This window comes from Acanthisitta chloris, unplaced genomic scaffold (assembly GCF_000695815.1).
Source record: "Acanthisitta chloris isolate BGI_N310 unplaced genomic scaffold, ASM69581v1 scaffold29881, whole genome shotgun sequence".
NCBI lineage: Eukaryota > Metazoa > Chordata > Aves > Passeriformes > Acanthisittidae > Acanthisitta > Acanthisitta chloris.
In genome coordinates, this window is record NW_008658144.1 from 3,234 (window position 1) to 28,652 (window position 25,419).

At 52.1% G+C, this 25,419-nt stretch overlaps 2 protein-coding genes across 2 annotated transcripts in view; one reads left to right on the top strand and one right to left on the bottom strand.

The window, feature by feature from the left end:
• Positions 1 to 7,482: 7,482 nt before the first annotated feature.
• Positions 7,483 to 9,364, top strand: LOC103812000 (receptor-transporting protein 3-like). Its single transcript, XM_009085006.1, has 2 exons — positions 7,483 to 7,628; positions 8,668 to 9,364. Exons 1-2 carry the CDS (start codon positions 7,483 to 7,485, stop codon positions 9,362 to 9,364), a joined length of 843 nt encoding a protein of 280 aa, XP_009083254.1.
• A 7,089-nt stretch (positions 9,365 to 16,453) lies between these two features.
• MASP1 (mannan-binding lectin serine peptidase 1 (C4/C2 activating component of Ra-reactive factor)) overlaps positions 16,454 to 25,419 on the bottom strand; it is a gene marked incomplete at its 5' end in the record, with an annotated part of 12,191 nt that continues 3,225 nt past the window's right edge. Inside the window, 3 exons of the mRNA XM_009085007.1 lie at positions 16,454 to 17,349; positions 19,903 to 19,977; positions 21,014 to 21,151. Of these exons, the coding sequence (XP_009083255.1) occupies positions 16,454 to 17,349; positions 19,903 to 19,977; positions 21,014 to 21,151 (1,109 nt within the window). The remainder of the gene's footprint in view (positions 17,350 to 19,902; positions 19,978 to 21,013; positions 21,152 to 25,419) is intronic.

Sequence of the window (25,419 nt, forward strand, 5' to 3'; positions counted from 1 at the left end):
AAAGCTCACAGCATGGTGCTCGGTGCAGCTTTCTGGCTTCAAACCTCCACTTTCCCTCTTGAAAGAGATGCCAGGGCTGTGCTGCCTGCCAGAAACCAGAGTGGAAAGAAGTGACAGCTGCTCAAGAAGGGAGAAACCCCAGTAAAAAGTGGCTTTGGAGGCAGCAGAGACTTGCCAGAAGACTGTGAAACCCAGTGAAAGCAGAAGACTCACTTGCATCTCACACTTCAGTAGAATCGTCAGCAGGTTTCTTCTTCCCTTATCCCTGGTAAAACCAGCACAGCCTTGCAGGAGCCAGCCTGGGTGCTGAGGGAAGGGGTGAGGCAAGCCAGACACCACATCTCATCTGCTGCTGGGACTGGAAAGTCCAGGAGAAACCTCCAGAGGAGAACAGGTGGGATAAACATCCATTTGGATTGTCTTTCACCCTTCCTCAGGCTAGGACAGTGGATGTGCTGCTGAAGACTCCCAGTAGCCTCCACAGTCGGTGCTGTTAACTCACATGACATTCACTCACGCCAACGCATGGTTCAGCCCACTGGGGTTTTTTGCCAGCAGCAGCCCTGCTTCTTGCCCCAGCAGCTCTGTCAGAGACCTGCTGGGGCCATCTGGGCCCGGAAAACCAAGGCAGGAGGCAGCCACAGCAGATGAGAAGCAGGAGCTCAGTCAGCAGTTTTGCTTTTGGCTTTCCTGTCAGCCACCACACCATTGAGAGGGTGGGCCCTGCTTCATATTTTCCATCCTGCCTCTTGGACAACAAAAGTGCTGGGTCTTCAGCCCTTCCTGCACCCTCTGGCATCAGCTATGGCTCCTCCAGGAGCATTTGGGGCTGAATCCCTTCCTCTCTTGGTGGGTGGTGGTCTACAGCTGGCTGGAGGCTCCCAAGCCATCTGGTTGGGTTGGAGGTGTAGCATAAAATCATATAAACATAGAATTTTAGGGGTTGGAATAGGCTTTACAGATTATCTAGTCCCTGAGATGGGTGTCAGGACCCACTTTGCAGCATCCTGCTTGGGAACTAGGGAGTTGAGCGTGTTTGTGTGCAGAAGCTGTTCTTTTGTCTTTATGTGCAAGCCAGGAGAGCAGACACTCATGGTTTTGACTGTCTCTCTAGCTTGCTCCAGATGGTAGCTCACTGGAGTCACTTCATGGGATCTGAAGGAAGTTGTTTTACCTCCTGCCCTGAGAAGTTCCCAGTTCTGGCTTTCCCTGCTCCACCATCCCACATTCCTCCTGCTGCCCCTCCCTCCCCACAGCCCTCCTGCTCTTGCCCACCACTGCACCCACACCAGCTGGGTGCCTGCTATTTGCACCAACTGGCTGGTTTATGCCCCTTTTCTCCACTCCAAATTAAGCAGGGACCCAAGCAAACTCATTTCCACCTAGGATGCAAAGGTTTGTATTAGGTTTCCTAAGGGATCTCAGCTGACACCCTCAAGTCCTCTGGCTTTCCCTGCCCACATCAAGAAGGGGTTGGGCTGTGATGGGCCTGGTATGGTTTTAGGGTACATCCTTTCTGTCGCAGCAGCTTTGCTGGCTCTGAAGGAGTGTGGGTGGCAGGGTTTCAGTGGTCACTGGTTTATGCCGTGGAGAGGAGATTTGCTGCAGAGTGGTTAGCCAAACTCTGTCACCTGGCTCTGATTTTTGACCTTGCTCTCTGCAGCATCACAGCCCTGTCACTGGAGCTAAGCCCTGTGCTTGAGTCACTGGCCACTGACAAAGTAAGGATAGGGCTCCAGCCTGGTCCACTATCCCATTTTTGGTAAACGGAAGCTTACATCTGTGCAAGGGGGAAAAGAACAAGGCTCTGTAAAATTAAATAGCACCTGGACCTGACTCTGCGCTTTGGGGATGTGTCATCACTGGGAATGACTCCTGAAATGCCAGAGGGGATAGCATGTAGGTTTGAGTCTGCCTACCTCATTCCTCTCAACTTAGTGATGTGAATGACGGAGGATGCCCCTTCCTACCCCTTCCCCTGTGCACAAAGCTCACAAGTGCGCAGCAGCCAAACTGAGGAGGAGTGTGTGTGTCCAATTTTTTCCACCCTGTATCCCCCAGACCAAGCATTGCCAGCCTGGCTGTGCACACTCATGTACAAGCAAACAGATGTGCAAGCAACTCCCCATGCAAATTTGTGTACATCCCCCCAGATCTGCAGAGCTACTATTACCAAACACATGCACCCCTCTGCAGACACACATTCCCCCAGCCCCCACATCCATGTAACACAGCTTCTCCTATGCTGGGACCCGAGTGCAGCTAAGGGGGTGTCTGTGGATGCTGATGTTGCTGCGTTTCCTGCACACTCTGGTCTGGCAGTTGGAGCAACCACTTCCAACCACAGACACCCAGTGCTCCCCTGAAGAGTGGCTGCCACCACCATCAGTGCCAAAATGCTTTGTCAGCTTCCTGAGACAACACACCAGCTGGAACCTCTGAAGAGCCTCATTCCTGGTCCCATACTGGAATCTTGATGATGGGGGTTGGTCAGACCCCTCTGGGAGACCTCAGAGAGCTGGGACTGATCCCTGTCAGCATCTGCAGGAAGCTGGATGTGTGACCTCACATGCCTAAGCTATACCTAAGCAAGCAAAGCCCCCAACATGATGCTTGAGAACCAGCCTGGATTATTATATACCCAAGCTCTGATTAAAGGTGGTTGGGAACAACATGTGAGCAAGCATCCCTCAAAGAAACCTGAGCTCATAAACTGTATCTTGAGAAAACTGAGCAGGCAGATGGAGATGGAGAGGAAATCCTCTTCTGCAGCTTGCATCAGTGTGTTTGAGGAGAGCTGTGCCATGGAGCAGCAAACACCATTCCTGAAAAGCACGGTTGCTGCGGAGACCAGGGGTAGTCAGGACATGTGACAGTAAGGTCAGTTTGAAGTGAGTGCTGTTCTGGTCACTGGGAGGTCTTGGAGATGTGTTTCGGGTTGGGAGGGGTTGGGCTGGAGTTGCTGCAGCAGCTGTGTGGGTTGTTTGGCTCCTGGGTTAATGGAGTGGTCTGTGGGTGCAGCTGCACTGTCAGATGTTGTGGTGTGGGAGCATTGCCATGGCCTTGACTTGCTGGGAAAGCAACTGTCAGTCCTGGAAGAGAAAGACTGGGGTGAGCTGGTGTGTGCTGTGGTTGGTGGTGGGAGAGATAGGCTGCTGGGTAAGCTGGTTGGACCTCTAACCATGGCCAGCTTGCACAGCCCTGATGTGTCCTGAGGGGTCTGGGTCCACAGCATCTCCTCCATCCTGTCCCACCAAGAGCTTCACCCTGCCTGTCACCAAGCTGTTGTAGTCTTGCAGGATATCTGCGTTTCCTCCCGCCACCCTCATTTTGCTTTCTCTAGTTTTGCTTTGAGTTGTCTCCAGAGTTTCTTCTCCTCTCTCTTCCTCTCTTTGGTGGGATGTAAAGCTCAATGAGGGTGCTGACAGGCCAGATCCTGGTGTGTGGGGCCTCGGAGGGCCAGGCAGGAGCCCTGGGCCTGCTTGCTCTGCTGCCCCAAGATCAAACCCACTGCCTATAGCTCTGGGGCAGAGCCTTGTTGGAAGGGGCCAAACTGTCTCCTAATGCCTGGAGGGACCATAACAAGGCTCACCAAGTGAACAAGGAGCCCAAACCCTTGTGAGGTGATACCTGCCCACACCTTCACATCCACATGCTCCCTTAAATCTCTCCCCATTGCTCAGCATCCCTCTCCATCCCATAAGTCCAGGATGATGGGACAATGGGCCCCCTTTATAGTCCAGCTTGGGCACAGCCCCATTTCCAGAGGACCTGATCCTCCTTGCCTCAAGTACACCCTGGAACAGGTGGACCCTTCTGCTCCAAGGGTTTGGCTATGAAGACAGTCCAGCCTGGAAGGGAACCTATAGCCATTGCTTGTCCCTAGAGGTGGCAAGTCTCATCACGACAGGGTGACAACCATTCACTGTCAACAGCAGCGAGGTTGGAGGGGGACTGAGGCACAGATACTGGGCAAGGAGCTGTGTCCTAGGGGGATACGGATGCCTAATTCACCATCTGCTTCAAGGAGAGGAAAAAAGAGGATCCAGGAAACTCCAGATGAGTCAGCCTGCCTTGGTACCCCGAAAACTGCTGGAAAAAATTAGTAAGACCATCAAGTGGTAAACACTGAGAGGGCAGTGCTGGGGCTAAGAACACGGATTTAACAGGAACACATGTCAAACCAACCCCATTTTCTCTTCATTAGGGTGATGGGCTGGGTACCGCAGGGAAAGTGAGAGTGATGCTATCTTTGTGCTGCCTTATGTGACATTCTCATTAGCAAATTACGGAAATGGGAAATTCTGCCACTGTGGGTGGATGGCTTCCCAAGAAGCTATATCCTACGAGCAGTTATCAATAGCTCATGACAGCAGACACATCAAACTTTTTCTGGGGAAGTATGGCTCACATGAAGGCAAGATGCTATTGAGGGAGGATGTAGGGGCTGTCTGGGTGGAGGGTTAGAAACTGAATTCACTTTGATGACCTGGAGAAAAGGCCAAAAATGTCCTGAAAGAATGACTGATAGAAAAGATTTGGGTGTGCTCAGTGCAGGATAAGATGAGGGATGTCTTCAGAGTGGGAAAAAGCCCAGGTATGAAGCAAGCAGTGAGAAGTGTTTAGGATTCTGCCCTGGTGTTCAGATGTCAGTCCATCTGTCCTGTAAGTCCATGGACACAGCATCCCCACTGCTGAGGGGATGTCCCTGTCTGCAGTCCTGCCTGGGGTCCGAAATTGGATGTCTTTTTCTGTCCTTCCCAAGGACTGCTGATAGGATGGAGACACCTGGGTATGGGGTGACCCATCCCAAAGGAAGACATGGGGTACACACAGGCAAAGCAGGGTCCTCATGGGCAATGTGGGCACTTTGTGCCTGGACTGGAGGCAGGACAGGGGCAGGAAGGCTGATGCAATGTGAGAGATGGAGAGGAGGAGAAAGAACCTTGGGAAACCTTTCTGCTTGTGTCAGGGCAGCTTGACCAGGGGTGGGAGCTGAAGTGGAAAAATAACTTCAGGCTGTGTGAAAGCAGCAGGGAAATTACCACTTAGGCTGCACCTTGTGTGCTACCTTCATGCATCCCATAGAAGAGCCATGGCCAGCATGCCAGGATGGGGAGGATTGTCAGGGTCTGTCCCCAGAAAGGGCTGCCAGCCCAGCGTGGTCGTGCTGTGTCTGGGACAGGGCTCATCCCTGCTCCCTGCTGAGGCTGGGCTGTGGTGGGATCCTGTGGGAGTAGTTTGTGTTTTCAGACAGGTACTGGTAAGCAGCAAGGTGCTTGGGCAGAGCCAGGAGGTGTGTGTGTGAAGTGGAACAGGACGTCAAAGCAGTTTCAACTCCGTGGGTGGTTCTGGGAAAGTCCCTTTAGTAAAAGCAAGTCAAAAGCTTTAATAGAGGGACCAGCACCCAAGTCTGTCTCAGAGATGACTATGAGGGCTCAGCACATTGTGAGTCATGATTTGAGTTGTGTTGCCATGACATAACAGGTGATTGGTTTCCATCACAGCCAAGTTCTGGAGCACCAGACATGCCATGTTGAGCAGTGTGCCTGAGGGGCAGCATTTTCACCCTTGGGGTGGGAAGTGTGGGAAGTGGTGCCTGTCCTGTGGGGAGCATCTCTCTGCCCTGTTGCAGCAGCCTCGTGGAGGAAGAGCTAGGCTGAAACCACAGATGCCCTAGATGAAGTGATCAGTTTGTGTGAATGAGAGTGCCAGGAGAGAGGGCTGTATTCCCAGGGGGCTCCTCCTCCTCAAAATAGCCCGAGGTGTTTAACATAGGCACAACTACCCTAGATGTAAAGGGGAGATGTCAAAACCTTTAGATTTTTTCCACCCCCCGCCCCAGGGCTAATCTTGGACCCTGACACAGAGTGGTCCAAGGGCACTGGCAGATGCTGCAGGGTAGGTGCCCCATCCTGGTCACCTGCTGCTTCTGGGCCCCCACACCATGCTCGGCCACAGTGATGCCAGGCACCACATGGTGCCAGCTATGAGGCTAGCCCTGCTCCTGCTTAGGTCCCACTTTCTGCGCTGGGAGATTTGCAGCCCTGGAGGCCTCTGTGGTAGGGTGCATGAAAGGGTCTTCTATAGTGAACCTATAGAAGTGGAGCCCTGGGAAAGGAGTGAGAGGAGGCCAAGGAGATCTGCTGCTTCTTCTGTTCCTCCCCATGCACCAGCCCTAGGTCAGGGATGTCTCCTGTTCACTACCTGGAAGCACTGAAAACACTGGTGGCATAACCCTTCCTTCACTGTCCTGTTTGTAGTTCACTGCCCTAGCCCAAGCAGGACTCCACGTACCCACGGTAGGTATCTTTGGAAGCTGGACTCAGGTCCTATCCACTTGACTCCTCTACTTCCAAGAACCCTCTTTCTTTCCTTCTAGTCCAGCTCCAGATCATAGCATCAAGGCGTAATTAAGAGTGGAAGGACCTCAAAGCAGGAAAGAACCTTGAAGCTGAAGATGTGCTTTGCCGCAGGATCTTGTCGTCTCCCTTCTCTCTCACAGGAGGGGCAGCACACATTGCAAAGGTGTTGAAAGGCTGTTGGTACAAACAACTTGCCAGCTTTTCCCTTCCAGCAGCAAAGATCAGAGGCTCCCTGCCAGTCTGTGGTTGCTGGGACTTATCTGCATTGCCTGCCTGGAGCTGAGCCTGCCTTATCAAGTAGCAGATCTTTCTCTAACTCAAGAACAGTTATTATTTGGCATCTTATCTAACCTGCTCCCTGTCCTGCACTGCTCTCCATGGCATTTCCTGGGGGATCTATACACCCAGCGGTAGATGAACTGGGAGACTGAGGGTTGCAAGCAGTCCCAGCCCTTCTATTTATACCTTTCCTGGGTGCTCTCAGCTCAGAGCACGCCTCACCTCTTTTGCTTTTATGTGCTGTGCCATCCTCCCCAACTTTCCACCCCGAAGTTTCATGTCAGGCCTTTTTCTGCTTGAGCTGGCTGAAAGTTGGTAAAAATAGTCCATGGTTGGTGGCACCTATTGACAGAGATAAGGTTACCTGGAGCTTTATCAGCTGCTGACTCTTGCATTTTCAGTGAGTTTTGCTTCTTTTTTCCTAAATTGGGCACACTCTCTGTTGGTTTGCCCCACTGCTGTGATAGTGATGGGCACAGGCAGCCTGGCAGGGGGTTTTGTTTCCAACCTCTCTGCCTATGGACAGAGCAGCATATGAGAGCATGGCTTTGCTGAGTCAGGGGTTCATGTGTGGATCTTGAGGAGACGCACCTTGTCCTTGCTTTGGGGGACATTTCACCTGGCCAGGACCTGGTGCAGTGTCAGCAGAGACCGTTGATCCAGAGATTGGGATGGGGCGGTTCTACTCATGTGAGAGCAAAGGTTTCCCTCTCTGAACACATGTGCAAAGAGGAAGGGTTGGTGGAAAAGACAGTTGCACATATGTATTAGCCCTCAGAAACCATAAGCCTGACCTGCAAGCTCGGTCACTGCCTCTTCCCCACCTCCAGGTAGAACCATGAGGACCTGGCAGGACATTTTTGCAGAAAAGATTGCGGAACTGCACTTATTGGAGCCATGGACACTTCAGGAGGATGATACCCTGCAGGTGCAGGTCCTTGGGCCTGACTGGAAGGAGTTTGTGCAGCACCGTGCTCCTGGGAGGTAAGGGGCTCATGGCTTGGTCCCTGTTGGAGTGGAACCTTTTCCCTTTTCAAGATTTGCTTGCAGGAAACATGTTTTGACACAAAAGTGGCAGTTTGGAGGTGGGTGAGACTGGGAAGGGTTTTCCCATTTTTGTTTGAAGCTTAGTGGATTATTGCTAAACTGGAAAACATAAACATTGGAGGGGAGAAGAGTGCAGCAGCTCCACAGGGCCAAAGGGCAGCTGGTATTTGGCCAGAATTTCTTCATGTTGATATCAAGATGCAAAGTGCTCCTCCAGTGAGCAGGGGTAGTTACATCACACTAGAGCCAAATCTTCTGGTTTGCACCCAGATGAGGAGAGGGAGAACCACTGTATGCTGGGATATGGGCAGTCCCTGTGCCTGCACCAGGCTGTAGGGTCTTGGAGCAGTTAGGGGCTGTGGCTCTGCATTTTTGATGAGAAGCCCCATCCTGAACATTTCCTGCATTGGTCAGACTCAGGTGGCAGCAAATGGAGATCTTGGCTGCCAGCCCCTGTGCAGATTGTACAAGATGAACAGCTGTGTGTTGCATACCTCTTGACTCCTCAAGACATCTTCTCACTGCCCTGCAGCCTCCACCCACACCTTCCTTCTATTTTACTTTCTTTTTTTGCTTTCCCTAGCCCTGGGCTTGATGCTGGCTTTCTGCTGAGCTGTGATGAGCTGGCATGGGTGAGGAGCTTGGAGTCCCAAATAGGAGCTTGATATTTCCCACCCCAAGGACCCCTGCTCTTGGCAGTGGGGCCAGGATGGGCTAGGAAAGGTGACCAGGGTGGTCCCAGCAGACAGCCTGGCTTCTAAAATCTTTAATGCTGGGGCCAGACCTCAGCTCACGTCTGTGGTGAACTTCCCAGAGTGGCATCATGCTGTTAGGGGGAGGACAGTTCAGTGTAGAGCTTGCATGAGTGAAGCTAATCCATCAGACCTGGCTTTCCTGGTCCCTACTGACTGTGTGGGAAGCCTCTGGCTCAGCATGGGGAGCCTGGGATGAGCTGTTCTCCTCTGTGTCCTGACAGGTTTCAGTGCTCCCAGTGCTTTCATGTGTGGTCTTCGGCCAAAGTGCATATCCTGTTCCACATGTGCCGATGCCAAGGCTGGGGCGTGGTATGGATGCGAATCTTTCGCCAGAAATGTACGCACTGCCCCAACCCCCAGCTGGAGAATCCTGACTTCAGCCTAGAGACTGTGGAAACGATTCTGCACAACCTGGTGGTAAAGATCCTCCAGTATTTCTACAACAAGCCTGTCCAGCCATGTGACCTCCTGGAAGTTGTGGTGGATACACCCGTGGCGGGGCCACACAACAGTGCCCACTGTGAGGCCTGCCAGCATGGCATTTGCAACAAGTCACGGCCAGCCCTGGCATCAGGTGCCTGGAAGCCCTTGACAGATGTGGACAAGGCCAGGACCCATCGCATCAAGTCACAGCCGGCCCTGGGTGTGGATATCAAGAAGCTCTTGAGGGATGTGGGCAAGGCCAAGACCCATCGCACTCAGTCACAACCAGCCCGAGCAGGGTTTGCCTGGAAGCCCTTGACAGATGAGGATGACACCTTGAAACGCCAGGGATTAACAGCCCATGCGACCTCGACCCACGGCCCCTCACCCTGCAATAGCAACTTCCCCTTGAAACGCTGCTGCTGCATCAGCAGCATTTTGCTCTGTGTTTTAGCAGTGATTGTCTTTCTTGTGCTTTATTTCACCATAATGTAATGGGACCTCAGGATTGCAGAGGAAGTGGGGTGACAGCTAGGAGAGCTGATGGACTGCCTGGAAAATTGGGTACCCAAGATCAGCCCTCGTTCATGGCTCAGCTAGGCTTCCCTGGCTCCTGGTGGCATGAGGGCACATTGGGATGCCTCAGCCGGGCACCTTGTCCCACTGTCTCAGGAGGCTGGTGTGTCTGGTGGCTTCTTGTGGGACATATTCTGCATGAGGATGGCTCTCAGCTACCTTATTAAAGGATGAGGTTTATTACTTGCATGAATAATACAAGTCCTTTCTCCTCAGCCCAAGGAGGCATTTATGCTTTTTAATTTCTCTAAAACCTTTTCTGGGTGTGTGTGAGCAGCTTAGAGAGAAGCTGGGGCTGCCTTTGTCCACCAGCTGAGCTCATTTTCCAGGGAGGCACATTCCCCAGTCAGCCCTGCCTTTAGCCTGGACAGAACTGGGCATCCAAAGCAGCTGAGAGGCACATAGAGCTGGAGGTTTGTAGCAGAGTCATGGGGAGCTGGTGCCTGTTGACACTGGGACTGCTTCCTACGAGTTGTGTACAGCAACATCTGCCCTGGCCCTGTGCACCAGCATGTGTCCCTTGTGTCATCAGGGGCCTGGAGGTTGCTTTGTCCTTCAGAAACATCTGAGTGCTGAGCTTTCATAAGGGGACTCTATCAGGGAATGTAGTGATAGGACAAGGGGTAATGGTTTTAAACTGAAAGAGTATATTTAGATTAGATATCAGGAAGAAATTCTTTAGTGTGAGGGTGGTGAGACACTGGAACAGGTTGCCCAAAGAAGCTGTGGATGCTCCATCCCTGGAAATGTTCAAGGGCGGGTTAGATGAGGCTTTTAGCAGCCTGGTCTAGTGGAGGGTGCCCCTGCCCATGGCAGGGGAGTTGGAATGAGATGATCTTTAAGGTCCCTTTTAACTCAAACCATTCTAGGATTTTATGACTATGGCTCTGAAAAACACCCTGGCAAACACAAACCCCTGCCAGCTGGCACTCTGCAGTGGGGGCAAAGGGTGTCCAAAGTTGGCAAGAACAAGAAGGCTGCAGCAGCAAGTTCCAAATCTATGCCTAACTGGGTCAATCATGGGGAAGTTGTACTTACTGGGCTACAGGGTCTGGGCAAAGGGGAGGATATTGATTCCTGCCTGCTGCTACTTAACCCTGCGGGGCTCTAGAATGTCATTAAGTTGGGAGGAAACCTGTTGTCCTCCTGCAGCTTGACACCCCTCAGACTCTTACCTTCCATGTGAGGTTTCTACTGGGGTCTTGCAGGACTTACCTGTGGGAACAGCATACCCTGTGGCCATGACTTTGGCCGAGGAAAATGAGGTGAAGTTGGCCTGTAAGTGTTTGTGTCCTGGTTTTGGCTGGGATGGAGATAATTTTCTTCCTAATAGCTGTGATGGTGTTGTGCTTTAGATTTAATATGAGAATAATAATGTTGTTAACACACTGATGTTTTAGTTGTTGCAAGTGGTGCTTACCCTAAGTCAAGGACTTTTCTGTTTCCCCTGCTCTTCCAGGGAGCAGATGCACATGGAGCCAGGAGGGAGCATGGCCAAGACAGCTGACCCAAACTGGCCAAAGGGATATTCCATGCTGTAGAACATCATGCTCAGTGGATAAACTGGGGGGAACTGGCTGTGAGGGGGCTGATCACTCCTGGGGGGCTGGGTTGGATGTCAGTCAGCAGGTGATGAGCAATTGTGGTGTGCATCAGTTGTCTGTCTTGGGGTTTATATCTCTCTTTATTATCTCCCTGTTTATGACTATTATATTTATTAATATTTACTTTGTTTCAATTATTAAACTGTTCTTATCTCAACTCACAGACTTTACCCTTTTCTGATTCTTGTCAGTCAGGATGAGCAATTGTGGTGTGCATCAGTTGTCTGTCTTGGGGTTTATATCTCTCTTTATTATCTCCCTGTTTATGACTATTATATTTATTAATATTTACTTTGTTTCAATTATTAAACTGTTCTTATCTCAACTCACAGACTTTACCCTTTTCTGATTCTCCTTCCCATCCCACTGGGGCACAGTGGTTGGACCGAGTGAGAGACTGTGTGGTACTTAGTTGCTGGCTAAGCTTAAACCACAACAGCTTGAAAAAGCTTTTGAAATAGCTTGTAGCCTGCACATCATAAGCCACAAATACAACCATGGCTACAAAAGTAGCCACAGGAGAAGCCAGGAGATGCATCCATCCCCTGAGGAAATGAGGTACCAGTAGTGAGCGTGCAGTCACCAGCCCACTGCTCAGTCCTGGAAGGGTTTAGGAGCAGCTGGGGAGACATCACCCCTTGATGCCTGTGCCATTCTCATTGTATTTTTTTTTGTTTTATTCAATACCTGTCCCAGAGAGGCTGGGCAGTGGTGCCTGGATATGGAATGGCCTCTAGTATCTCCACCAACCTCCTGCTTCAGTGGCCCAGGCATCTGACTGTGCTGGGATGCCATCCCCAAACTGGGGAACATGGCTCACTTTTCTCTGCTGTTTTCCTTGGGATTCATACATTACATGGGTGGTTGAGGAGCCAAACCACAGACAACTGGGGGCTGCTTACCTCAAGCGGCAAGACCTGATGTGAACAGTCCCCAGACTACTTTGGGTACTGAAACTGTTTTTCAGGGTGTCTGTCAAGTTAGTCCAACAAGAGCCAGACCTGCTGAGCCACCAAGGCAGCTGCATCCATCCCCTCCTGACTTTGCAAATGGTTTGATGCTGAAGATGGATATGGTAGCAAAGATTTCATGACTGAATTAATAGAAGAAAGATAGGCTGAAGGAAAGGCACCAGTGCAGCTAGCACAGCATCAGTCCCTGGCAGTGCAACTTCCCAGGTACTCTCCTGTGCTCCTTGCTGTGTCATGCAGGGCTCTTTACACTGCTCACTGTGGATTTGCTTTTTCTGCTGGTGTAAGATTCTGCCGTGTTTTCATATATGCAACCTGCAGGCTATTGGTTAAAAAGAATGAATATATCACGAAAACTCTATGTGATGTAGGAGCCATGTGGATTTGGTTTCTTACGTGCTCTGTCCCGCTTATCGCACCAGCTCTCCCACTTCCCTAGCGCCTTCCTATCCCCGCAGCCTCCGCAGCCCTGGCCACGGGGCCACCAGATGGAGCTGCAGATCTCCGGCACTGCCGTAGGAAGCACTGGGACCAGTGAGCCTCCAGCACCAGGTCGGGACAGCATTCCCCAGATGGAGGATGCCCTCCCCCATTTATCTGTGACCAGCTGTTTCCCTGTAGCATAGTCCCCCCAAGCCTGTCCTACCTAGGTACAGAATATGTCTGTGGATGAGTGGCTGTGCGGGAGAGGAGGCTCATCCTGCAGCCTGGACCAGCTCCCTTTGGTCCTGTGCTGGGAACAGCTCACCCTCTCCCCACCGGCGCTATGCCATGAAGCAGTGACATGGCCAAATTTCTTGCTGCCATTGCCCACAGCCCTCTTCCCTCCAGGCTGAGGTTTTCCCAGCCCCACTCATCATGTCTGGCTGTCTGCAGCCCCCACAACCACCCTCTGCTGGGGTGGAACTCCCTGACCTCTGCCTCAGGAGACAACTCTGGTGGAAACCGCATCCCTGCAGGGGTCCTTATTTTCTTGCTTGAGTCTTTCTGTTCTTTTTCAAGGGCAGAGCCATCCCTTGCTGCCCTGCATGTCTTCTGCACACCTCCCATGCTCCCCCACCCATGTTCTTGTGTGCATATGCTGCTTTTTCCGCAGTCCCCTCTTTGCCACTGCCTGCTTGCCTGCCCTTCTCTTTGTGGTATGTGAGTGTGTCCCCTCCATCATGCAACCCCTTTGTCCCCTCCCCAATACTCAGATCCATCTGTGCATTCATGAGCTTCTCAGCCATGGCCTCATTTTGGGGGTCCTTTTCAGGGTACCCCTCTCCAACATGCACTTGTGCCCATTGCTCACTTGTTCCTTAGCAAACTGCCCTTAAAGTGCTACTTTCTGTGGCTCTTGGCACTTTTGGAGTCCAGAGCAAGCCCTTGTGGCTTGGCTCAGCCCCTAGGGTTGGTGAGCAGTGGCCATTCCCCCAGCTGGCATGGGAAGAGCGAGCCTATCCCCAGAAAGGTGGCTGAGGGATAAAGGATGCTCCTGAGCTCTCGGAGTCCTGTGCGTCCTGGCTGCCCACCCTAGTCTGTTTGAGATTAGGCTCTGCTGCAGCCAACTCTCAGCTCATGCCTTGGCACTAACATGCAGCCAGGGACAGTAAAACTTCACCCAGGGATGTTTTGCTGGGTTTTCACCACAGCCAGACTGATAAATTGCTGTCTCCACGCCTGTCTCCCTGGAGAGATGCTCTCACCACTCTGGCAGGTTGTGAGGTGCCAGAAAATGCAAAGCCTATTGTTGCTCCCACTTTTCTCCTCTGCTGCCTATTCCCAGTTCTGCCAATGCAGCACCCTGGGGCATGAGGCATTCATTGGCACTCAGCAGTGTGGCAGCTTGGGGAGCCGGGGACGAGGGCTGTGTTGCATCAGGGGTTTCCCGGCAGAGCTATTGATGGGAGGTGCAGGAGAGTCTGTATTTATGAGGGACCTATTATAGGGCAGCAATATTTTTTAATGTGCCCCAGAGCAGTCTAGGCTCAGATCCTACAGATGGTGGTTTAATGCTCAGGGGACCATGCCTTGGTTTTGCTTTTTCTCTCTCCTCCCCTTCACCCCCATCATGTCTCTGGACATGTTAGCAGACCTGTGTGTGAGCCAGACCCACCACCCTCTTCCCTGCCATCAGCCCAAAGGAGCCTGATGCTGTTATTTCAGTTCTGTGCCACAGGAAAATAAAGATCAATAACCCAGCTCACAGCCCTGCATCCAGGCACATGGTAGGAAACAGTGCCCATGATTTCAAGCTCTCTCCAAAGGCTGCATTTTGACAGCCTGTGATGCAGAGGTGCCCAGCGGAGCTTTGTCCCTGCCTCAGCTCACATCTGAGCATGCTGCAGAGCCTCTGCTGTGAAAATGTGCTCTCTCAGTCCAGCATCTAGTGGGGATGGGCTGATTTTTCACCCCTTTTAAAGCAAAAGTCACATACCTGTTATTTTTTCCTCATGTCAACTGAACTCAGATTTAATTGCTATTCTCAGCATACAGGTTGCTGCACTCTACTCCTGCCACTGCCCCCATCTTCAGTGATGTGCTAATGCTATAAATAATTGAAGGGCAGGATCTCATCTGTTGCCCTTTTTCGTGATTTGTATTCAGGACTGGTCAGGGTGTCAGCCCATGAAGCTGCACAGGCCATGGCTGAGCAGCCTTCAGAGTGAGGGATGGTGTGAGAATCCTCCTGGGAGTGCACGCATGCATGGCAGACACTAGCAACTAGCCTTGACCATGTTCCTCTTGGAATAAAAGCCTCAGAGTACAAACTCAGTACATATCAAAGTTTTACTTTGTTCTCAGGAGGAAAATTGCAGAGAACCATCCTTACATGACATCAGATATTTTACAGAATGTAGTATCAAAAAAAGGAAATTTATATATATGTATATAAAAATACCTTTCAGTTACATGACATAGCCAAGAGTACAGTTCATAATGTGTCTGCAAGTTCGACCTTCCTCAAGTCTTCTGCTCCTCTACATGTTCTACAACTGGACTTTTGGACAACAGCAAAATGTCAGACTGGCTCATCCACTGTTGGCTTCTTCCTTGCATGGCAAAACTAAAGGACAAGGAGGAAAAGAGGCCCAAAGAAGTCTACAGGCACACAGAGAGGACAGCAGGCAATTTTTGCATGTTGCTTAGAGCTCTAGGAGGGCTTTGCTGGGAAGTGAAGGAGAAGGTGATCTGCTGAAGGAAGGTAAGCTCACCTGACCTTGTTCCTTGGCAGAGCTTACTTGTCTGCATGGGTTGTGGAGGGAGGCTGGGGATATACAAATAATTCTGGTGTGTTAGATGAGTTTGGGTCAGTCTAGAATGACTTGGACACCTGCAATAGGTCACAAGAGCCATGAACAAACACTGAACACCATCGGTAACCTGTAAATGAGCCAAATCAATGGCCTTACAAGCAGTTAAGAGGGAATGTGTTCTAGCAAGAATTAATGCACTGCCATGCAAGACTAGCCAGGTCCCTGAGGAAGAGGTGAAAGCCCAAGGAAGGATGTCTTATCTGAAATGATTCTGCTGAAAGTAAGTGTTGCTTAGGTACAGCCAATGTATTGCTGTCTCATGTGTTGGAAAACTTTCCCTGGGAGGTCTGCTGTGGCTGGAAACTGTTCCAAGAGCTAGTCTAGGGGGAGGAACAGAGAGGGCTTGAGGTGCTAGAGGGTCAGAGAAGTTTTGCTGGCTGGATGTAAGGATGACATTGAGTACAAACCCCACTCCCTGTCCCTGTGTCCTCTGGAGACACTCATCCCACATGGTGGGATATAAGAAGCCCATTTGGGCTGACGTCATCTTGGCAGCCATGGATGAAGTTTAGGGCTAAATGTGAAAGCATCCTCATATCCTTGGAACCAGGTGGGTCTCACCTAAGATGGCACCAGGGAGGGGCAAATAAAAGTAGCAAACTCCCAGGACTCTAACTACTGCTTGCACAGAAAAGTTGTTCCTCAGCGTGGGGAATCTGTGAAGTCCAGGCCTGCCCAACTGGATTTCCTGCACTGTCCATAGTCTCTGTAGCTCTGTAGTTGCATCTTCTGATGGGCAGATCTGGCCAGAGAGTCCTGGGGGTGGGGGCAATTCCCTGTGCACGGTACAAAGCTTTGGTGACAGGGAAATGCTGCTTCAATAGCTATGCCCTTTTCCTGGCTTGGTAGGAAGGTCCCATAAATGTAGGTGAGGCTTGCAGATGGGCAGCACAAGCTGAGGACACCATCTGAGATCTTGCCCTTTGCTCCCTTCCCCCAGCTCCCTAGCAAACATTTCCTAAGAACACAAGCGAAGCGATTCAGGACCAAGTGAAACAAATGACCTGGAGGGCTGGCAAAGGCTTGGCGTGCGCGGAGTATCGTGGCTATTGCTTGCGAAAGACCAGAGTCTGGAGCACATTAAACAATAACAACAAGAAAGGGAGCTGCCGTGGCAGCAGGCTGCTTAGTCACTCATCTCTCCAGCTCTGGGTCCAGAAATGTCCACCTCTCTGAGGAGCCTGTTTTCTTCTCCACCCAGTCCACATAGTTAGAGACCTTGGTGTACACACCGTACACCTGCTTGCTACCACACTCCTCTGGGCCACCCCATGAGACCAGCCCTTGGGCCACCCACCTCCGGGTTCCTGGGTCCTGGATGACGAAGGCTCCCCCACTGTCTCCCAAACAAGTGTCCTTCCCACCCTCGTAATAGCCAGCGCAGAACATGTTCTCGGTCACGCTGTAGTTGCCTGACCGTGACTCGTAGCTGGTCTTGCACTCAGCATGCAGCACCACCGGCAGTTTGACGTACTGCAGGATGTCGGACAGGGTCCTCATGCCTGAGCTGATGATCTCGTCCACTGTGATGTTGGGGTTGGAGATACCCCAGCCAGCCACCAGCCCCAGAGTGTTAGGGTGAGGCCCCTCCAGCTCGTGCTCAAACTGGGGCAGACAGATGGGCATGACGTACTTTCCCATAGTCACCTTCTCCTTCAGCTTGACCAGAGCAATGTCATGATTGTAGTTCTGGATGTCAAAGTCCTCATGGAGGATGATCTTCTCCACTGTCCGGTTGACAGCTTCCATCTTGTTCCTCACATCATGAAGGGCCAGATAGACAGTGACATGCTCCTTGGAGACGGGGATGACAGTCTTGTCCCGCCGCTGAGACCGGAGCACGTGGGCGGCTGTCAGGACCCAGGAGTCTGAGAGCAGGGCCCCACTGCCAAACCATTTGTCATTGGGCACCCGGGACATGTCCTCCACCACAATCAGGGCCTGCCAGGGGAAGAAGCCAGGCTCTGCGTTCCGCCCGCCGATGATCCGCTTGATGATCCCGGGCAGAGGACGAACCGGCCGGCCACACACTGGGGACAGAAAGGACAGGACAGTTACTCCCAGCACTTATCTAGGGAACAAGCAAAAAGGGGCAGATTATGCCACATGGCTGGTTGTCTTCAAACCAAACACTCTCTTTTGCCTTTTTTTGTGGTTTTTTTTTCTTTTTAGTTTCTGGAGTGATTTGGCTGAATCCACGCCCCTTCTGAAGCAAAAGGCCAAATGAGTAATCCTGCAGCCTCACTGACCTGTGAGCTTGCTCAGCCCTTCCCAGACCTTTGAGCCACTTGCCTGGCTCCTGCTCAGTGTGCCAAGAAACCCAGGGGAACACTGGTGGAAGGACTGGAGCTTTACATCAGCCCAGTCTCGCCCCTCACTCTGAGACCTGTCACAAGGTCTGTGTTCTCATGGCCATGGAGTTTGCCCTCCTGGAGGAGATGTGGCTGAAGCAGGCTCAGCCATGGGATGTTGCCTAGCACCATGGGCTTTACTTCTGCATCTCCTCACCACAATTCTGGTAGCCAAACCAGAACCCCTCTGCTCAGCTCTTCAACAGAACCAGAATTAATGCCTGAAGAGCACTGACATGCTGCCTGTTTTGCCTCCAGGAGCTTTATTCAGGCACTGTGGCACAGCATGAGGAAAAGGAGGGACTCAGGATGCCGAAGGTGACTCTGAGAGGGTTGGGCAGGGTGGGCAGGGACAATCCTGTCCCTGGGGAACTTAAACCTTGGGACATGGTTGTTGTTGATGAGGTTAATTCATGCTAGTGGCACCACTATGGAGGGGCATTCCCAGGTGGCATGGGGGTGCTGATGTTACTGGGAGGCTGTGGGAGCTGATTAGGGCTTGTCCTTCTACGTCTGGAAGAGTCCTGAATCACAGCAGCTGAGGTGCTTGTCTCATCCCTCTGATTCTGCAAAGAGAACCCATATCCTCCATGGAAAGTGCCAGGAGTCTGCCCCAATGCCAGCCTTCTGTGCTGCAAGGGGAGAATGGAAAGCCCCACAAAAAGAGAGTCTGACCTCTCAGGGCGATGGGATCATGGCTGAGAGTCAGCCTTAAAACCAGAGCAGGAGCACCAGGAACTGTTAATGTGTATTTGTTGTGGCTGGTGTCTGTATCTAGGAAAAATGTGACTCTAGCAGGGAGGGAGCATGGTGAGTGTCTCTACATGTGCTCCGCACCCCTGACTTTCCCAGTGCTGCAAGGAATAGGAAACATGCTCAGGCAAAGAATTCCTGCGTTCCAGTCCAGCTGGTCTGCTGCACCAAAGCTGATGGCCACCCCAAGATGGTTTTAGAGGAAGTGCATCCAGCCAAATATTTATTCTATTAAATTACATATCAAAAATGCTGACCAGGCTGCAAATGCTCCCACTAATGGCAGAGGCAGGCATGGAGTGGCCTGGAAGAGAAGTTTCTATTGATGGGGAGGTGCGTGAGACACGGGGGAAAATCTGAAGAGCAGCTGGCCAGCTGCTGCCTGCAGATGCCGATCTCAGGAGACCGTCACCCTCTCGCTGGGATTTTCCATTTTCCTGAAGTCTCTCTGACTCCTGTCACTAATCAGGAGGCCTGGAAATGGCCCATGAAACAGCTATGGCCCCAAAAGCTGTCCCCGTATGCTCCCAGCTCAAATTAGTTCAGGCTGAAACATCAAGCAGAGATGCAGGGAGCAGCTGCCGCAACAAGAGCAGCCACAGCCCTGGTCTTGGAGTTCTGTGGGATGCACGGAATTTCTGGGGTCTCTCCTCTGGCCTTGCAGTGGCAAAGCATGGCTGGAGAGCAGATACCCTCTATGGGGCTTGAGACAGTGTCTAAACTCTGGGGTGGTTGCAGCTGCAGCTGCTGCACAGCAGTCAGATCCTTGCACCTCTCCAGAGAGCCATCCCTGCACATCCAACCACAATCCACACCCAAGCTGCCTCCAGGCCCCCAACCTGGCAGCCAGACCTGTCTCCATGCTTGGCTTTGGACAGTCAACATCTCATGGACTTTTGTTTAATCACCAGTGGGCGTCTGGCCTGGAAACTTGCTGGCTGCAAACATTTCTGCCACTGCTTGGGACTTTTCCTTCCCTGCAAAGCAGTTGGGTTTTTCTGCAAGGCTTGAAGAGGTGATAATCACTACTGGATGTGGACATACTGCAAATGGGAGCCGACAGCCAGGTAATGCTTGGCTGGAGCCATCTCCAGTGATACTGGGGGCTGAACATGGCCAGTGGGCACTGACCTGAAGCTGCTGATTTCCTTGTCTGCTGGAGTGGGGAGCTTGGGGAGCCCTGACAGCTGGGGTGGCTGTGAGCCCACTGCTGCTCTGTACTACCAGGATGCCCTCATTACTGCCACCCGGGGCCACCACTGCCCCCTGACAGTCTGGGCCAGCTGGGAGAGCAGGAAGCCTCTGTCCCCACCACCCTCCTTGCCCTGCATTGTGGCAGTTGGATACGTATAGTCAAGGCATGTGGCATGGCCCCTGCTTAGGGAGGCAGCAGGTTAGTCAGGCATGCCAGCATCCCCTCCCTGCATGTCCCTGCTCTGCATCCCTCACCGTGGGAACCAGCTGCCCCAGCAGTAGTACCTGGTTGGCAGGATGGCAGCTTGGTCCCCAGCTCCTCGCTCCTCCAAACCCCCGATGCGTCACATGTGTAGGTGGCTGGAAGAGAGCAAAGTGTTAGCCTCACTGTGGCCCTGGCATGAGGTGGTGCCCTTTGCAGTAAGGAGACACTGCCCAGCTGTTAGGACCCTCCAAACCCTTTTTCAGGGCAGGATGTGATCACCCTGTTACAGTCTCTGTGCTCTATTCCCTTAGGAGCCCTGGTAGCCGTGCCCCCACACAGGAGACAAGCCACCATCCTGAGCATCATTGTCTTGAGCTGTCCAGAGGGTTGTGTGTGCCCTGAGCCTCTGCTGGAGGCTGCCTCCAAGTAAATGCTGCCAATGCCCGTTCTGCTAATGCATACGGGATGCTGGGACCAGATGCACGGGGCCAGCGGGTGTGCAGGGAGATATAAGCAGGGAGACAGGAATGTGAGGAATTCTTTTGGCTTTGCTTGCTAAGGGAGGAGGAAGAAGAAGGGCTGGGGTGTGTACACACCCTTTCTGCTCCCTAGAGCTGGGTCTGAAGGGTGCAGAGACCTGTGGTTCTTGATAAAGATAAACCACCTTGTGGTTTTTCTGTGGTTGTGGACCAGGGGGATTGAGGAGGAAACTCAGTCTAGTGTGATCTCACTGCTATATGTTTAGCTTTGTCTACACTGAACATCTGGGCGCTGGGATGGGGAGGCTTGCAGAGCCCTTACTCAGGCTGGTGGACCTGCTGCTCTCTCCAGTAGCTGCTCCTTTCACAGAGACACTGAAAATTTCCTGGTCTGCAGGGAGCAGATGGCAGGGTAAGAAGGCAGAATGCAGAACACCCACACTGCTCTGCCGAGGCTGTGAAAACACACATGCAAAGCACCAGGCAGGGCTAACTCCACCCTGCCTCATTGTGGAGCAGGATGCATCCAGTCTGACAGTCCAGGCAGTGCAGGCACAGGGTGAAGTGTGTGTAGGCTACATCCACAGCCTGCTGCTTGCAGGATGAGCACCCTGGACCTGCCATCCCAAGCTCTCCCCGCTTGCAAACACGTATGCATGGCCACGCGCCCACCCACACGGTGCCGTGTGGACACCCTGGCCCCAGTGCTCACCAGTGCTGTTGGGGGCCATGTGGTAGTAGGGGTGCTGGCAGTGGTACTGGATGGCTGCTCTGTAAGTGGTCAGGTTGTTCCTGGTGGAGAAGGTGACAAAACCATGTTCCAGCTCCCGCGGTGCTTTGCAGTCAGCAACTGAAAGCCAACACAGAAGGGAGTTTGAACCTTGTTCTCTTTCTTGGGGTGTCCAGTCAGCCAGCAGGCAGCTAGTGCTGGGCTTTGGCATCTGACGGTGCTCCTGTTGGGCATAGCAAGGGCCTGTATAGTTCTGCAGCCTCTTTCACTAGGGCACTGCAGGAGACACAGCCTGACATGGTCTTGGATGGCAGCAGAAGGCTCTCTCCAGGCAGGAGAGCCTGGCTCTGTGAAACCCTCCCCACAGCCACGCTGCACGGACAGGGCATGCAAGTGGCACTGTAGAACACCAGCAGCACAACCTGCCCACAGGCTGTATGGCCAACACCTCTCATGCTGGTGGAGTCCCCAGTTCCCTTCCATTTGGTGCGAGCTCTCTCTGACACACCGATGCAAGGGGAAGAAGCCTGCTTTGGCAGGTGAGATCTGTTGCAATATGGTCATGGAGTATGTCTTTGCATCCCTTAGGAGTGATCAGGGAGTAGCAGCCAGTGATTCACCAGCCTATGCCATGCACCAGGGGTGCTTCTCTATGCACTAGGCTTTGCTGAGAGCATGGCCCCATCCCTCCTGCTCTGGTCTTGCTCACCAAAGCATGCACATAAGCATTTACAGATTAGGCTGAACAACCTGTGGTTGTGGCTGTCCTACAACAGCAGGAGACGAAGGACATCGAGAGCGTGGCTTGACTGGTCTGCAGGCAGAGATGAGGCCAGCAGATGTGGGTGAGACCAGACCTGCTTCAGGACATAGCAAAGTTGGCTCTGCTTCATCCATCGCTGGTGCTGGCTTGATCTGATGGAGGGAGAAGGATTCCCAGGGTGCCATTGCCCTTTGTCATGGCCTGTCCATGGTCCCCTGTCTCCCCTAGATCCTTCAGAGTGCCCTGCCCTGCCTCTCCTCCCAGCTTGTCCTCTGTATTTGCCTTATGCCACACACACCAGGAAGGACCCCAGATTGTGACAGGATTCATCTGCCAAAGCCAGGAGTCATCCCTTGGGAGCTGTGTCTCCCTGCCATGTGGGCAGTTCACAGAACACTCGGGTGATCTGTGCAGCCTCCCCCTGCCCCATCCTGGGGGACCTGCCCCAGTGGAGGGCAAGAACCAGGGACTGATCCTACTTGAAATGCAATGCTGAGTTCTGCTGCATTTAAGATGAGGGGATGAGTAGGGGATAGGTGACTTTGCAGAATGCAGGTCCTGTGGATCAGAGATGATGTGAGCTCCAGGATGTGCTCCAGGATGTGAAGGGGATGAGGACAGCAGCTCTAACTTCTCACGCTGTGATCTAGACTAACAAAGAGAATTCACTAGTATTTCAGTAGTAGCTGGAACTAGGGGTATGTACCAATGTTCAGGGTTGCCTAACTACTTGGGTGAAAAAAAACAGGTTTATGCTGCAGCTCACTATTCACCAGGGCTGGGCTTCCTCCACCTTCTATAGGGACACCAGGTGATAGGATGAGTGTGTGGGTGCAGCCAGGCTGGGTGGAGGCTCTGGGTACCTGTTTCCTTGCAGCAAGGAGGGAATGAATGCCAGGGCACCATCCTGACTTGCACGTCTTTTCTGGGGTTGTTTATGGTTGCAGGGCAGCATTCACTGGCCTGTAGAGCCCATCTCAGCCCTGTGTATCCCCCAGACCTGGGCAGGTCTGATGCCTGGAGAACGACCTCTCACAGAGAGGTGTTGCTGCACCAGTGTCCTAGGTCCTGCTAAAACAGTGAGGGGAGGGTGTTTGTTCTGTGAGCCTTTCCAGACTTTTCCCTCAGGAAAGGGATCATTCAGCATCTCTGTCTTTGCAGGACCAGAAGTGGACTGAGTGTCTCAACACACACCTCCTCCTCTTCTCCCAGCCTCCAGTCCACATCCCACCATCCTCCTAGTGAAGCCTCTGATGCCTCAGGAACTCCTGGGGGTGTGCCCAAGGCTCCTGGGGATGTGAATGGCACCAGACACCAGGCTGTGACCTCCTTCAGCTGCAGTCAGCCTGAGGCCAGCTGGTCCACACCTCTGCCAGGCCAGCAGTGGAGAGATGGAAGAACATCCATTCCCTTGTGTTAGTGCTAGGGCCCTGTGCATGCAGGAAAGGGCTGGTGATGCCAACCCATCCTCCAGGCCTCCTTGGCCAGAGAGTCTGAAACGCACCAGGACTCTTGGAATGAGGAAATGAAGGAGTGTTTCTTATTTGTGACACTGGGCCAGGGAGGAAGGGCAGTGGGAGACTGAATCAAACCAACCAGCCAGGTGGCCATGCCATGCTCCTTGCACAACAGCTGCCTTGGAGGGGGAGCCAAGGCAGCCAAGAGGAGAGGGATTTGGATATGCTGGCAGCTGGCAGCAGCACGTGGTCCCCAGGCAGCGGTGGTGGGCCAGGTGGGCACCCTTCCCACGGGGCAGTGTGGCTGTGAGAAAAGGGGGCTTGACTCCAATTTCCTTCCCCCCTCTCGAGAGACGGAGTTAAGAAAGCACCAGGCGTGGGGGGAGTTAAGAGTGCCATGCTGGTTAGACAAGCCACAGAGATGGATTTGGCAGCCAGGCCAGTGGCAAAGGGAACCTGCCCTGGGGACTGGACAGATCAGAGAGGGGCATCGAGACAGGCTGCCCGTCGGGGCGGCAGGGCCAGTGCCAGCCTCATGCGGCCACTTGCTCCGAGCTGGCTCTTCCCTCTGTCTGGTTGTCGGCTTTATCTGCAGCTGCACCGAAAGCAGAAGGGGAGGAGGAGAGCAGAGAGAGAAAGCCCAATTAGTAGATGAGCAGAAAGAAGCATGCAGGAAACCCAGCCCCCAAAACACCAGAAATTGTTAATGAGCACCCAGCAAGCTGTGCCAGGGTGCTGTGGATGCCAGCGGAGCCACAGCCCTGCTGGGGACCTCCTCATTCTGCTCAGCCAGGGCAGTCTGGGGGCAGTGACTGAGAGAAGCTGTCACAGGTTTGTCTTTAGATTCTCCAGGCTGGAAAGCAGTTTTCATCGATCTTGGCTGAGAAGCTTTCTATTTTCTGATTGCTTTCTAAAACTGTTTCTGCTGTGCCCTGCCTCTCACAGACATCCTGGAGAGGTGGGAGGCTTTGCAGTTTGGAGGCCTGAATTGCCTACTTAGAGGCTTCTTGGCTTTCCAAAACAGTCTAAAAATTTTGTGTATGGAGTCGTATTGCCCAGCTGGAATAATGCAGGCATCATTTAAATTTTCTCCAAAAAAATTACTTTTTACTGCAAAAATTTACCTAGATTTTTGTTCTGTTTCTTTTTTTTCCCTAGACAATGCAAACTTTCATCTGATTACTGTTCAAGCTGGATAAAATCAATAGGAGACTGTGGTAATGAGACTGTAGGAGTGGGGAGCTCCTCAGCAGGGCAGAAGCATCACTGACCCCACAGTTTATAAGTACTCCTTTCAGACACAAATCTATTTAGCAGGTCTGAGAGCCTTCCAATTTCCATTTGGAGTGAGAAAACATGAATTAAAACTCCAGAAATAATCTTTCTTCCAAGGTAAGATCCACAATATTATTTAGAAGAAAAAGGATCTGCTCAGATGAGGAGAGCCTGGATCCCAACATCCTCAGAAAGCATCTCCTGTCTCTCCTAGGAGGACTTGGGATGCTCTCTGATCATGTTTGCTGCTTTTCTCCTCCTTGGGCCAGCCTTATAGCAGACTGAGCAGCAGTGAGAGCCTCCCTGATGCCTGAGGGATTTTGGAGAAAAGGGAAAAGGTGTTATCAGGTACATCTCTGAAGCCTGAACTGAGAGAGGAGCTGGGTCAGATAAAAGAAGAGACAATGCAAATCACCACCTGTCCTTTCAAATAGCATCTCCTTTCTTCTCCCCTTTTCCCCCATTTTAAGGTTTATAAATATTTCTGCAACTTTTCTCTCTCCTTTCACTTAGCTGAGCAGTACCCAGTTTAGGCTAGTACCTGGGACCTGGGTCTTAATAGCCTGGGTCTTAATAGCCTCCACTAGGAAGGAAATTTGGACTAGGAACTAGATCATCCCAAATTGTCTTAGAGTCATCCAATAGAGCCTGTTCTCAAGAGCCAAGCTTGCTCTTTCTTTGGCAGGGAGACAATAAAGTGGCTGGCAAATCAAGTTATGAGTAATCTAAATAAAAGCACCAATCTCCTGTTTGTGGCATTTGGACTGAGCCCTGTTAAGTTATCCAAGAACAAGCCAAAAGAGCTTTGCAGGGTTACGTAGCTTCTCTGGCTGGGTTTGTGGCTCTGAGTAAGGAACTCCATTCTGGCAGGGCATCTCCTTTAGCAAGAAATG